The sequence below is a fragment of the Artemia franciscana genome, chromosome 20 (assembly GCF_032884065.1).
Source record: "Artemia franciscana chromosome 20, ASM3288406v1, whole genome shotgun sequence".
NCBI lineage: Eukaryota > Metazoa > Arthropoda > Branchiopoda > Anostraca > Artemiidae > Artemia > Artemia franciscana.
This window is the reverse complement of record NC_088882.1, coordinates 12947867-12963173: the sequence shown is the minus strand read 5'-3', so window position 1 is coordinate 12963173 and position 15307 is coordinate 12947867. Positions and strand designations below refer to the sequence as shown.

Sequence of the window (15307 nt, the reverse complement as noted above, 5' to 3'; positions counted from 1 at the left end):
ATCAAAGAGTTCGTGGTAATGAACTGTAAGTAAGGAGCGACCCGACTCAATAGTGACCAAAACTCTAAAAAACAGAATTTTGATAACAATAGATATGTCAAAAGAATCGGAGTTTTGTGGTGATTTCAGATCAATAAGTTTAATGTAGCCCATCAAAGGTTGCGAACCTGAGAAAATTGGTCTGATTTTCGAAAAAAGGGGAAAAAACCCCCTAAAAGTCATAAATCTTAATGAAAATCACACCATCAGATTCAGCGTATCAGATAATCCTACAGTAGATGTTTCTAGTGCCTATCTGAAAGAAATGTGAAATTTTGTATTTTCTGCCAGAAGTAAGATCACGGATACGTGTTTATTTTTTATTTTTATTTTTTCCAGGGGTGATCTTATCGATCCAATGATCCTATAATATTGTTATAGGGCTCATTCGAATGGAAATTAAAAGCTCTAGCATTCTTTTCAATTGGCAATTGGAGGGCAACTAGGCCCCCTCCCACGCCCCTTTTTCTCAAAATCGTGCGATCAAAACTTCGAGATAGCAATTTTCCCTCCCACAGCCCCTGGGGAAAGGTCTTCAAGTTAAAAAATTTGCCTATTGTTTACGTATGGTATTTGTTGTTTCGAAGTATGCATACATTTTTCGGGGTGGGCGGGCAATTTCCTGCTGGTGGAATTTTCCACGGGGATAAGTTCCATGGGGAGGGATGTCTCCATGGCTTGAATTTTTCAGGGGGAATTTACACTGGGGGAATTCATCAAAATTCCTATACAAAATTCGTCTTATGTTTTGTTTCCTCTTTTCCGTCTCGATTCAGGCGTGGAGTAGTTAGGGTAATTGCCTGGGAAAATTTTCACCAGGAATGAATTGTCTAGAGAATAAATCCTTGGGAAGGAGTAATTTCTCCGTGGAGAAGGTGCCATATTTCCTGGCATTTTTAAAAGCGATTAGAAATTAATTAAAAAAGTTTTTCAACTGAAAGTAAGGTGCCATATTAAAACTTAAAACGAACAGAAGTTATTAGGTATATGAGGGGGTTCCTCCTCCACAGCACCTAGCTCTTGACACTAAATTTTGAATTTTGTCCCAATTTTTAAGAACGACTCCTGAAACACAATGTTCTTTAAATTAGAATAATAAGAAGCTTTTTTTAAAAGTACTAAAAAACTTTAGCGTAAAGAGCGAGGTGCTCTGGAGAAATATCTTCCCTCACATACGTAATAATTTCTGTCGTTTTAAATTTTAATGTTGCTCATTACTTTCAGTTGAAACAGCTTGTTTTTTATTTAGTCACTTGCTTAAAGCTATATTAGTGATCAAAAAGTTAAAATTATATCTGTTTCTATTCGGTAAAATCAGTGACAGAGTACACACGACAAAGATACATAGTGAAAGGGCCGCAAAAATATAATTTTGCTGCTTTTACAATTATTTTGATAATGGGGTCTTGTTTTCCCATCCTTCCCCATACTATTGTGATATGAGAAAATGTAGATGTAATATGTGATATGAAACTATTATGATAAAAGAAGCAAAATATAATTTTGCTTCTTTTAGAATTATTTTGATTATAGGGTCGTGTTTTCCCATTCTTCCCCGTACTATTGTCAAAGAGGAATAAAAAATATTATTTAAACGTTAACCCAACGAAACTCCGATGAAACAACCCTCCTTGGTACTGCCTTAGCTGGTTAGCTAAAGAGGTGGTGGTGACCCTGCCTGCAGAGCTTTCGCGAGGTAAATAAGGCAAGGCTCCTGCTTTGAACCTTTTCGTAGGTTGGTCCAACCTTTTCTGGAATTAAATGAAAAAACAAGTTTTTTTTTTAACTGAAAGTAAGGAGCGACATTAAAACTTAAAACGGACAGAAATTACCCCGCATATGAAAGGTGCTGTTCCCTCTTCAACGCCCTGCTCTTTGCGCAAAATTTTGACTCTTTCTCTCAAATCTACTTTTTAAAACAGTATAAACTTTAGCGTAAAGAGCAGGGCGTTGAAGAGGGAACAGCCCCTTTCATATACGGGGTAATTTCTGTCCTTTTTAAGTTTTAGTGTCGCTCCTTACTTTCATTTAAAAAAACTTGTTTTTTATTTAATTTCTGAACGTTTTTTAGTTAATCCATGTTTTGATTTCGGCTCTCCGCAAATGAATAATTAAAGTGAAATTTGCATATTTCCTTATTTGGCTAAATGGCTTTCCCGTGGTTTTGATCGAATGATTTTGAGAAAAAAGGAGGAGGAGAAGGCCCACTTGCCCTCCAATTTTTTGAGTACTTAAAAAGGCAACTAGAACTTTTAGTTTTTTAAGAACGTTTTCATTAGTTAATGATATACGTAACTTACGAATTAGCAACGACGTTTTACTTAATAAACTTCTATATTCGTATGTTTTTATTACGTATATGAGAGGGTTCACCCACTCGTTCACACCTCGCTCTTTACTCTAAAGCTTAAATTTTGTCCCCTGAATCACAAAGGCCGTAGAATAAGTAGTTGAAATTACTAAAAATACATTAGCGTAAAGAGTGAGGTATTAGGAGGAGGTGAACCCCTTATATGGGTAATATTTCCTGTTTGTTTTAAGTTTTAATGCTACTCCTTACTTTCAGTTGAAAAACTTTTTCATATTTATTTTTTCATTGTTTTTTTTTTTAATAATGCTAGAAGATACTGCGCCCCCTTTATGGAAATCTTCTTCCGTGTCAAATACCTGCATGGAAACTTTTCCCCACATAACCCCCTCTTCTCAGCCCATCCTCCCAACCAAAAAATCCCCCTGGAAACGTCTGTAACTTACCAATAACCGTTACTACATGAAAACACTGGTCAAAGTTTGTAACTTGCGACCCCTCCCACGGGGACTGTGGGGGAGTAAGTCGTCCCCTAAGACATAGTTATAAGGTTTTTTGACTATGCTGAATAAAATTTATATCTTAGAATTTTGATCTGACGACTTTTGGAAAAAAAATGAGCATGGGAAGGGGCCTAGGTGCCCTCCAATCTTTTGGTCAGTTAGAAAAAGCACTAGAACTTTTATTTCCATTCGAATGAGCCCTCTCGCAAAACTCTAGGACCCCTGGTTCGATACGATCACACCTGGAAAAACAAACAAACAAAAAACAAACTAATAAACACACATCCGTGATTTGTCTTCTGGAAAAATAAAAAATTCCACATTTTTGTAGATAGGAGCTTGGAACTTGTACAGTAGGGTTCTCTGATACGCTGAATCTGATGGTGTAATTGATGGTGTAAATCTGATGGTGTAATCTTTAGGATTCTATGACTCATAGGGAGTGTTTCCCCCTATTTCCTAAAATAGGGCAAATTTCCTCAGGCTCGTAAATTTTGACGGGGTAAGACTAAACTTGATGAAACATATATATTTAAAATCAGAATTAAAATGCGATTCTTCTGATGTAATTATTGGTATCAAAATTCCGTTTTTTAGAGTTTTGGTTACTATTGAGCCGGGTCGCTCCTTACTAGAGTTCGTTACCACGAACTGTTTGATAGGCTATGTGTTTGATCATAGTTCACTGGATCTTGCGGGAATGCCAGGGGGACAGCCCACCCTAGGAAACAAGGAGGTGTCAAAAATTTAAAAGAATAGAAAAATGAAAAAAGTTCCAATAGAATATTAGTAAAAACTAAGCTCCTGGTAGCCCTTCCTCCTCCCTCTGGGAAAGGTCCTGGAGGCACTCGTGTCGCAGCCTATTTTTATTATATAAAGTAAGTGTCTATAATAAAATACTCTCTTTTTTATAGGTTAACCTCCATTATAGCTTGACTTTGGTTTGTCAAAAAGCGTTTTTGTTGTTGTTTGTTTTTACAGAATAAATAGGAACTTTAAGTATCTTCAAGTCAAGAAAAACAAAAGTCCCAATCGACTGGATGTATTTTATGGGTTTTAAATACTGTTTTAAAATATATTTACAATTTCGAACCTGAAATATATTCTGGGTGTTACAGAACACCTTTTGAATTACAGTATCTGAGATGATAAATATTTGATTCCAAAGACGATCAAATTATCATCAAATAACTTATGGCTCCATGAACCCTGCCTCCTACCTGGCAGGGTTCTCCTGGCAATGCCTCCTAACTCCACCCTCAGCCATCTCTCTTACTGTGCCCCCGAGGTCACTAGAAAATAAAACAAAAAACTACAAAATTGTTTTGATGTGATGAAATATTAACTTAAGCTTTAAGGGTGAACTTTATAGATTTTTTTTTTATTTTTTAGTCGCGACAAATTCCTGTCAGCATATTCCTCAAGACGGTTTAGCCTGCATACCAAATGACCAAGATCTATCAGAGTCCAGGAAAAGATATGAACTAACAGGTATTGGTTCGATATAAACATCTAAGCTCTCTCCGCTATTCTAATACTAATTAGGAAAAAAAAATGTGTTTTTTCCTAAGCCCATTTTTTTGAAAGCTCTCATTTGGTTTCTTTACATAAAAGATAAAAAAATTAAAGATATAATTTTCAGAAAATCAAACCTGTTTACAAATATGGTATTTATTGCACACAAAGAGATATGCCTATTCCATGTTTGAAGGGAAGGTAGGTTTGGTCTTGGGCATGAAGTGTTACATTATTGTATATAATATTTATTATTATATATATTATAATATATATATATATATATATATATATATATATATATATATATATATATATATATATATATATATATATATATATATATATATATATATATATATATATATATATATATATATATATATATATATGTTTGTGTGGATTATATAATATTCGTTATTATAAAATATGAATTATTAGATTTAAAAGTGAGAAGATTCACTTTTATCTTCAAAAGCACATGCCACAGACCAGAATAAGCTAAATATGAATTAAAAAAAAAATAATAATTAAGAACCCTTATATCTCGAAGTAGGCTTTGAATTAACACATATTTTCTACAGACGACATTTTTTAAGAATAAAAATAAAAGTGTTTGGCAGTCATGACATATTTTATCATTGTTGAGAAAATATGTGATGACAACCTAGTAAAGAACAAACTCTAGCCCATATTAACCTGAAATTTGAAAACACGTCTTGAACAAAAGTGGTCAGATGAGGAACAATTGGTATTTGAACCTGATTAAGGAATGGCAACTATTATTTCGATTTGACTTATAAATAAAAATTATTGTCTGCGTACTGTCTTAGTTCACTATTGGCTGTTGGCCAAAATGATTGCACAGTGCTGCCATAAAGTGAGATTTATTACATTCAAAATACTTTTAGTGGCTTCACAGATAGCGTTGACAAGGGAGTTGACAAATTGCTAAATAAATTAATACTCAGTTTGATGGTAAATCAACAGCCGAATGACAGAGAAAAAACAAACTATAAGCACGGGGATTCTAAAATGACAACCAACACATTGTAGCGTTATGTTACTTGGAACCCTTTTCTGTCGTTACCTTACTATACTTATTCTAAGGTTTTAATCAATTTTTGTTATAAAAAGCTCTAAATACCATTGAAAGAGCATTTGAAAACAGTAGTTATAATCTTATGATATGTGCAAGTCTTAATTTTTTCCGCAAATATTCAATTAAGAAGAAAGAAGAACGATTTACTGTACATCACCTTTCCTCATAAGCAATTAAATAGGTTTTATCTTTGTGCCACCTCCTTTTGATTGGCAACCCCCACCCAAGCCCCCCCCCACAAAAAAATCGACCTATATTATGTATATTTTGGTCAAATATATTCTCATATCCATTTAAGCATTCAGACATTAATCACAAAATGACTTCCATAGTTTAGGCTCTTGTTTTTCCAACTCTTCTCTTGTTTATAATTTTAATATTAAGGTTCTAGATGTATTTTGGTAGCCTCCTGCCGTACTATTCACTTGCACCAAGTTCAAGTGAGTTCCAGTGAGTTTGAAAGCTAGCGCAAAGATACTCGCTTTGAATAGATACGATAATTTTAAGTTTGAAAGATATTACAGGAAATACCACCGAAAGCGAAATAACACTTACGGAAAGGCACCAAATCAGAAGACTGTCTTCAAAACTAAGCCACTTTCACCTATCACTGCTGAATAGCTATATCCTAAATTATTGGTTTTATTCTATTTATTGGGGGGAGTCAATCTGAATCCTACACTTGTGACTTGTGCCAATAGCGCCCAAGAAACTCTATGAACCATGCCTTAATGATATCGTGTACATTATAAGAATTGGCTTTTAATATGAATTCATTATATATTGGCTTTTAATGGCCAATAATTAATTAGCTTTTAATTAATAATTAATATATAAATAATTAATTAACAAATTTAATTAATTAATAAATTAATAAATCTTAATTAATTAATAAATTTAATTAATAAATTAATAATTAATTTTAATTAATTGGCTTTTAACGATGAATTCATTAGGCTTGAAGTTACCCTTCAAAAGATTAGATAATAAATAGAAATTAGAAATTAGATAATAAGAAAATTACCCGTCAAAAGCTATTAACATAAGAAAAAATTTTGCGCAGTCTCAAAAACTAGAGATGCAGCACTTTTAAAGAATATCTGATCGATTATGGGCTTCAATATTGTTTTTTACTTTTATTTGAAAAAACAACTATTTTCTTATTAAATTAATTCACAATTTTCTTATTTACATATTTGACTTTTTCGTAATATTTGTTTTATATTGATCTATTGTTATATAAATAAATAAATAAACAAGTTTTTTTAACTGAAAGTAAGGAGCGACATTAAAACTTAAAACAAACAGAAATTACTTCGTATATGAAAGGGGCTGCTTCCTCATCAACGCCTCCCTCATTACGCTAAAGTTTGACTCTTTCTCTCAACTCTGCTTTTTAAAACAGTAATAAACTTTAGCGTAAAGAGTGGGGCGTTGATGAGGAAGCAGCCCCTTTCATATACGAAGTAATTTCGTAATAATTTCATATACGAAGTAAATAAGTTTTAATGTCGCTCCTTACTTTCAGTTAAAAAAAACTCGTTTTTTAATTTCTGAACGTTTTTGAATCAATGCATGTTTTGATTTTGGCTCTCCGCAGAGGAATAATTAAAACGAAATTTGCATATTTTTTTTTTTGGCTAAATGGCTTTCTCATAATTTTGATCGAATGATTTTGAGAAAAAAAGAGCGGGGGAGGAAGCCTAGTTGAACTCCGATTTTTTGGTTAATTAAAAAGGCAACTATAACTTTTAATTTTTTACGAATATTTTTATTAATAAAAGATATACTTATAAATTAGCTTACGTAAGGAACTTTTGTATGCTCATGTTCTTATTACAGATATGAGGGGGTTCGCCCCCTCGTCAGTACCTCGCTCTTTACATTAAAGCTTAAATTTTTTCCCAGTTCATTAAGAATGACCCCTGAATCACAAAAGCCGTAGAATAAATAGTTGGAATTACTAAAAATACTTTAGCGTAAAGAACGAGGTATTAGGAGAAGGTGAGCCCCTCATATGGGTAATAATTTCTGTTCGTTTTAAGTTTTAATGCTGCTCCTTACTTCCAGCTGAAAAAACTTATTCATATTTATTTTTTTTAATAATGCTAGTAAATCCTGCGCTCCCTTCATGGAAATTTTCTTCTCCCATGACAAATTCCTCGATGGTTAAGTTCCCATCGAAAAGAGTCCCCCTCTTCTCAACCCCCCCCCCCAACCAAAAAATCCTCCTGAAAACGCCTGTACACTTTCCAATAACCATTACTATATGTAAGCACTGGTCAAAGTTTGTAGCTTGTAGCCCCTCCCACAGGGACTGTGGGAGAGTAAATCGCCCTAAAGACATAGTTATAAGGTTTTTCGACTACGCTGAATTAAAGCTAAACTTGATGAAACTTATATATTTAAGATCAGCATTAAAATGCGATTCTTTTGATGTAGCTATTGCTATCAAAATTTCATTTTTTAGAGTTTTGGTTACTATTGAGCCGGGTCACTCCTTACTACAATTGGTTACCACGAACTGTTTGATTAATTCGTGAATTTTTTCAGATATATCTCCTAGTAGATGAATAAATCGCAATTGTAGCTCAGTTCCATAAAAAGGAGATAAATCTTGTGTAAACAATTATCACCGTATTGCGATTCCGTCACTGTTGTCTAAAGCCCTAGACAAAAATTTTGAGAACGATTTCTTCTTATTTATATAAAAAAAGGGGTTGACCAAATATAAGTTTTGATTTCAAGCAGGTCATTCAACAGAACAAGATGTTGCTGCTCTTCTATTAGAATAAAAAAAAACAAGTTTTTTTTCAGGTGAAAGTAAAGAGTGACGTATAAACTTAAAACGAACAGAACCAATTCCGTATATGACGGGGGCTGTCCCATATCAGCCCCCTTCTCTTTATACTACTTTAGTAAAAGTTTTTACTTGAACTCAATGGCTCTTGTGCTTTAACGCTCTTCTTAGTGGCGAACGTAGTCCGTACGTATCACGGTTATTTTAAAAACGTAACCCCCCAGTGTCATGATTTTGGACCAGTGCGCTTTGCACTGTCAATTCATGCGTTTTGTAAGGCGAGTATTAAAAACTGTACCACCTGTCTCAAACGTGAACCAACAGTAGCGTAGAATAGGCTTTAATTCGATGAAAGCTATCATATGACATCACTTTCAACCAGTAATAGTAGTTTCCACTGACGTAGTTTTTGAAAAAGAGAGTGGCAGTCCATGCTTTTAGTCAAAACGGCCATGACAGCCATTGAAAACCACTCTTTCACGAGGAAAATCAGAATCCCACTCTGCTCTTCGTTCAAATTTGAAACAGATTGTCTAAGATTTATCATTTAAGGTATGGATCCAGTTTTAAATTTTCTATAAGTAAACACATTGTTTTGCTTATAAACTGATTCTTACAGAATTGTTAGTGTGCAGAAAAAAGACGAATTTTCAAATAAAATGCACAAAACAAGAAACAACAACTGCATTAGCTTATGACTTGATGATAAATTTCAATATTTTTGGGGTAACATAAGATACCGTTTTTTTTTTTATTCAGAGAAGATTTTGAACCGCCCCTATTATCCGGTCCCCATACTTGTTTATTGAGGTTCCACGAACAACTTCTTACAATCTCGCTCGTACTAATTTTAATACAAAACATATAATAAAATACATATAAATATTTAAATACATAAAAACATAAAAATAAAAAAATGTATAATAATAAACATTTTATCTTGCGTTCAGACTTCACGTAAAACCATCCCCAATGCAGTGGCGTCCATTCATAAAAGTTTAGGGAGGGATTCATTCTTCATTATCTAGAGGGGGGTAAATTTATCAAGTTTCAATTTCTTCAGTGAAATTACCAAAAAAGGGCATTTTTCAATCAAAGTACCCCAAAAAAGTACTTTTAAAAATCTATGAGGAAAGGAAAAGATTCAGGGCAACCATGCCACTCCCTCTACCTCCCAATTGACGTTACTGCCCGCAGTAGAACCCTAAAATGGCGATGTTTAAACTTTTATGAGAAGATTTTCTACGATATTATGAATTAAAACATGTATTGTTAGATCATTCCTATTGTCCAATGGTGCTATATATTTCCCGTTAAAAACACAATGCTTGACTTCATTCGATTTGGAGATTTGTAAAGTCTTGCGACGAAGTTTTCCGGCATTCTTTTTGTTTTATAAGTTTTTTTTGTAAATAACTCTTAGAAAAGCTGGAAAGAAAAATATGGTAAGAATATTTAATTTTTTTTAACATAAACATCTTTTTTGGGAAATTTTCTTTTTCAAATGAAACGGCTGTCCAAGGGCTTGAAACTTTCCCTTTATAATTCTATGGAAAAATCTAATTTTTAAAATTCCCAACGATTTGGAAATTAGGAGTGTTTTTCTAAAAACTGTCTTTGTCCTCGGAAAGTCTATTTCCCCTTTTTCAAAAGTTAGGTTGTATATCTTGACTCTCTGAATATTTAACCTCATTTTAGGTCTTTTGTTGTAACGGATATGGTTTTGTCAAATGAAAGGGATCTTGAATATAATCTCTTTGATTTTTCTTTTTGAATTTAGATAGTGTTAGATAGCCATAGGCTTAATTTCTTTCTGTCCTGAAAACGTCTTTTAATTTCAGTTAATATTTGTCCTCGCAAATGACCCTCACTTTACTTGGGTATGAGCTTAGGCTTACGGCGTTATCGGATAGGTCACGTTACATAATACAGATCAATGTTGCCGTTTTATATAAATATATTATTATAACGATGCAGTCCTCCACTCATGTGGCTATTACATGATCCGCAAATTCTATATTGGGGGAGGGGGACTTTAGAACCCAAATCTACAGTTCGTTCGCTTTCACAAATTCTATCAAACTTACGTCACTTATTTGTAATATATGACGTAATCCATTCACAAGGGCCAAAACCCGAGCTGCCACCGGCGGTAAACGGAGGCTACTTGTGAAGGCCGAAGGCTTGATTTGCTAAAGAGAGAAGATGGGACAATTTGCCAGAGCTAAAGGCCCAAGCCACTTACGAAATGTTAAGGTACGAACTACCACCCAAGTGAAGCAAGGGCCACTCGTGAGGGCCGGCTTTGTTTATTCTAATCCTTTTTTGATAGCAACAGGAAGATCGTAATTTCTATTGTTGTAATCAAACAGTTCGTGGTAACGAACTGTATTAAGGAGCGACCCGGCTCAATAGTAACCAAAACTCTAAAAAATGGAATTTTGATACCAATACCTACATCAAAAGAATCGCATTTTAATGCTAATTTTAAATATATAAGTTTCTTCAAGTTTAGTCTTACCCATCAAAAGTTACGAGCCTGAGAAAATTTGCGTTATTTTAGAAAATAGGGGGAAACGCCCCCTAGAAGTCATAGAATCTTAACGAAAATCACACCATCAGATTCAGCGTATCAGAGAACCCTACTGTAGAAGTTTCAAGCTCCTATCTACAAAAATGTGGAATTTTGTATTTTTTGCCAGAAGGCATATCACGGATGCGTGTTTATTTGTTTTTTTGTTTTTTTGTTTTTTTGTTTGTTTTTTTTCTTTTTCCCAGGGGTGATCGTATCGACCCAGTTGTCCTAGAATGTTGCAAGAGGGCTCATTCTAACGGAACTGAAAAGTTCTAGTGCCCTTTTTAAGTGACCAAAAAAATTGGAGGGCACCTAGGCCCCCTCCCACGCTAATTATTTTACCAAAGTCAACGGATCAAAATTCTGAGATAGCCATTTTATTCAGCGTAGTCGAAAAACCTTATAACTATGTCTTTAGGGACGACTTACTCCCCCACAGTCCCCATGGGAGGGGCAACAAGTTACAAACTTTGACCAATGCTTACATATAGTAATGGTTATTGGGAAGTGTACAGGCGTTTTCAGGAGGATTTTTTTGGTTGGGGGAGGGGTTGAGAAGAAGGGGATATGCTTGGGGAACTTTCCATCAATAATTTGTCATGGGGGATGAAAATCTCCATGAAGGGAGCGCAGGATTTACTAGCATTATTTAAAAACACAATGAAAAAATAAATATGAAAAAGTACTTTCATCTGGAAGTAAGGAACAGCATTAAAACTTAAAACAAACAGAAATTATTACCCATTTGAGGGGCTCACCTCCTCCTAATACCTCGCTCTTTACGTTAAAGTATTTTTTAGTAATTTCAACTATTTATTCTACGGCTTTTGTGATTCTGGGGTCATTCTCAATGAATTGGGACAAAATTTAAGCTTTTATTGTAAAGAGCGAGGATCTGACAAGGGGGCGAACCCCCTCATATATGTAATAAAAATATGAGAATACAAAAGTTCTTTACGTAAGCTAATTTATAAGTTACGTAAATCTCTTACTAATAAAAATAGTCGTAAAAAATTAAAAGTTCTAGTTGCCTTTTTAATTAACCAAAAAATCGGAAGGCAACTAGGCTTCCTCCCCCGCTCTTTTTTCTCAAAATCATTCGATCAAAATTATGAGAAAGCCATTTAGCCAAAAAAAAAAAAAAAAAAATGCAAATTTCGTTTTAATTATTCCTCTGCGGAGAGCCAAAATCAAAACATGCATTGATTCAAAAACGTTCAGAAATTAAATAAAAAAAAACAAGTTTTTTTAACTGAAAGTAAGGAGCGACATTAAAACTTAAAACGAACAGAAATTACTTCGTATATGAAAGAGGCTGCTTCCTCATCAACGCCCCGCTCTTTACGCTAAAGTTTTTTACTGTTTTAAAAAGAAGAATTGATAGACAGAGTCAAACTTTAGCGTAAAGAGCGGGGCGTTGATGAGGAAGCAGCCTCTTTCATATACGAAGTAATTTCTGTTCGTTTTAAGTTTTAATGTCGCTCCTTACTTTCAGTTAAAAAAACTTGTTTTTTTTATTTAATTAAATATGAGTCTAGTATAGTGAATAACTTGGCTGGTTTTTCTTGCCAATCTTCCTTTGTACTAAAATGTGCCCATAACTTATAAGTATTATAACTTATAAGTATTGAGGGTTTAAATCAACTAGCTCTCACCAGACTGGGCAGATTAGGTACAGAGGTCATCTAGCTTGTTGACTGGATTCAAGCAACACATAGGGTCTTCAAAAATAAAATTATAAATTTATCGGCTTCGAACCAAATTTAGTGACTTAAAAATCGTGCGACACTTTGAATTTGTACGCAAATATTTAATTGTTTGATTCTTTGTATCTTTTAGCTGCGACACAGGCCTCACTAAATCCAAGACAACCATTTGTACAAACAGAGGCTCAACAGATTGGAAGTCGTGTCGCCACAACAGTGGGAGTTTACCCACCTGTGCATTCTACACTAAGAGAAGAGCCTCCAAGTAAACTTTATGAGAACTCATACTTAGAAGAAATATATCCAAATCATGACCCTGTCAACATACAGGTTCGACCTTTTTCTTTCTGGATTGGCTCCATTTCTATACCATCATATTCTGTACTTAAGCTGAACCTACTTGTTCCAAGAGCCTCTCCACTTGCTCTCTATGGTCGTCGAAATGTACCCCCGACTGTAACGCAGTTTGACTTTTCTGAGTTTTTACGTTTTATGAATACTGATGACGAACGGCGTCACGGAAAATCTCAACGATATGTAAAACGTTACAAACGTAGCTCGGAACTTTCAAGTTTTGTTAGTTTCTTAAATGTTACCAACACTTCAAAAATACTGGCACGTGTTAATAGAGCCGCTGATTATAAGACATCACATGAAAATCGTAAACATTCAGCAGCTCTAGAAAATGGGCCAGAGACATTTAGCTCGCCAAAATTTATAAAAAGGTTCCAGACGCAGCTAAATTTGACAGTGACTCAATTAGTAGAAGGTGGAAAGTGGTACATTGGAGTTTATAATGATGACGTAATCGTGCATGACATAACGTTACATGCGCAAACTGTAGAAGATGAGCAAACGACATGTGTCAATGCGTGCAGCGGCCATGGCACTTGCAGTGCGGGGAAATGCTACTGTGAAGATGGCTATACTGGAAAAGATTGCTCAATCAGTGAGTATCCCTTTATGTCTTTGGTCTTTCTTTGGACTATGATAACGTAAAAGTCTTTAAAAGCCTTGAATATTCATTTGAAAGTTCAAAAGAACTGTGGTTTGATTCTAGTTTAAATGACCAGATACAAAATTTAGTAAGAATTACATTGCTTACGTAACGACAGAGACTCCATAAACTTTGTATCATGTAAAAAAAAGAAGTTACGTTGAATGGGGGCTGTTTCCATAGACAGTGGTAGTGTTCCCCGTGGAGATTGCAATTTCTCCTTCAATTTCATGTGGATTAACTGCAAACTTAACAGGGTTTATTAACTAATGACTTAAAATACTTTATAAGGATTACTAAAATATGAGTAGTTTAATAAGTAATTAGTAAAATAATAAAAATATCTCACCTGGAACAAAATGTCAATATCTATTAAATATCATTAGCTCTGTTATCACCTGGAACGTACTTGGTGACTGTAATAAATCCTAAGCAAATATTTTGGCCTTTGATCATTATCTGCCTTCAGTAAAATAGAATAAAAACTTTGTTTAGAAAAATTTCTTTGTTTAGAAAAACTAAACAAAGAAACCAAAAAGAAATCCAAGTTATGATAGAAAACATCCTATCAAATATAATCAAATATTTCTAAAGATGGGAAGGAGTCGCTAAATCAAAAACAGCTAAAAAAAAGCAATCTCTCATGTACAGCTTGTAAATTTTTACATTCAATATTTGGATTGACAGAGATTCAAAACAATATCTAAATCATTTGTGGTCTTTTTAAACCAGCATACGACATACGAGTATACTGGCTTGTATCTTCTTTGTGCGAACTAATAGGGAATGAACTACTAAATATTTTTAGAGTACAATATTGCTATTTAACAGAGACTGTGAAAACATTAAAGCAAAATCTGAGAAAATCAATCTACTTAAAAGGGTTCTTTTCAGTCCAAAAAATAACTAGTTTTCTACTCTTTTAGTCACGAGCTAAATTATCCTAAATTGACTGGACTTGTTCTCCAGAATTTTACAGAAAGGCTTTGATCACGAATTAGAAAATTCTTGAGAGGTCTTTTAAGAGACTTCAAAGAAGTGAAACATCGGTGAAGTTTCAGCAAAATTTGCATTAAAAAGGGTTTTCGATGGTTTGTTATGAACTTAAAGTTAAGTTTATATAATTCCTTGTAGCAGCTCATACCTAGTCAACATTAGGCTGTCTTAAAAAGTACAAACGCATTTTTTATCCATATTTGGAATTTTCCCTTCAAGATTACGCCCAATGTTATAAGCTTTAGCTTATAATCAAATCCGTCGATTTTTAAACTTGTACTTAGAAAGAAGATAAAAATTACAGAGAGGAGCATGCTTGAAACAAGCCGTATAAAAATCCTGACAACTATTTTAGAAAAATTATAAATACTTCTAGCCCACTATGTATATTCCTATCATGTCAAACAGTTCGTGGTAACGAACTGTAGTAAGGAGCGATTCGGCTTAATAGTTACTAAAACTCTAAAAAACGGAATTTTGATACTAATAAATACATCAAAAGAACTGGATTTTTGTGCTGATTAAATAAAAAAAAAAAGTTTTTTTTTAACGGAAAGTAAGGAGCGACATTAAAACTTAACACGGACAGAAATTACTTTGTATATGAAAGGGGCTGCTTCCTCATCAACGCCCCACTCTTTACGCTAAAGTTTGACTCTTTCTCTTAACTCTACTTTTTAAAACAGTAAAAAATTTTAGCGTAAAGAGCGGGGCGTTGATGAGGAAGCAGTCCCTTTCATATACGAAGTAATTTCTGTTCGTTTTA

At 34.0% G+C, this 15307-nt stretch overlaps 1 protein-coding gene across 1 annotated transcript in view; it reads left to right on the top strand.

Annotated features, from left to right (window-relative positions):
* LOC136039767 (teneurin-a-like) overlaps positions 1 to 15307 on the top strand; it is a gene marked incomplete in the record, with an annotated part of 538588 nt that overhangs the window by 53276 nt on the left and 470005 nt on the right. Inside the window, 2 exon segments of the mRNA XM_065723631.1 lie at positions 4243 to 4341; positions 12682 to 13497. Of these exon segments, the coding sequence (XP_065579703.1) occupies positions 4243 to 4341; positions 12682 to 13497 (915 nt within the window).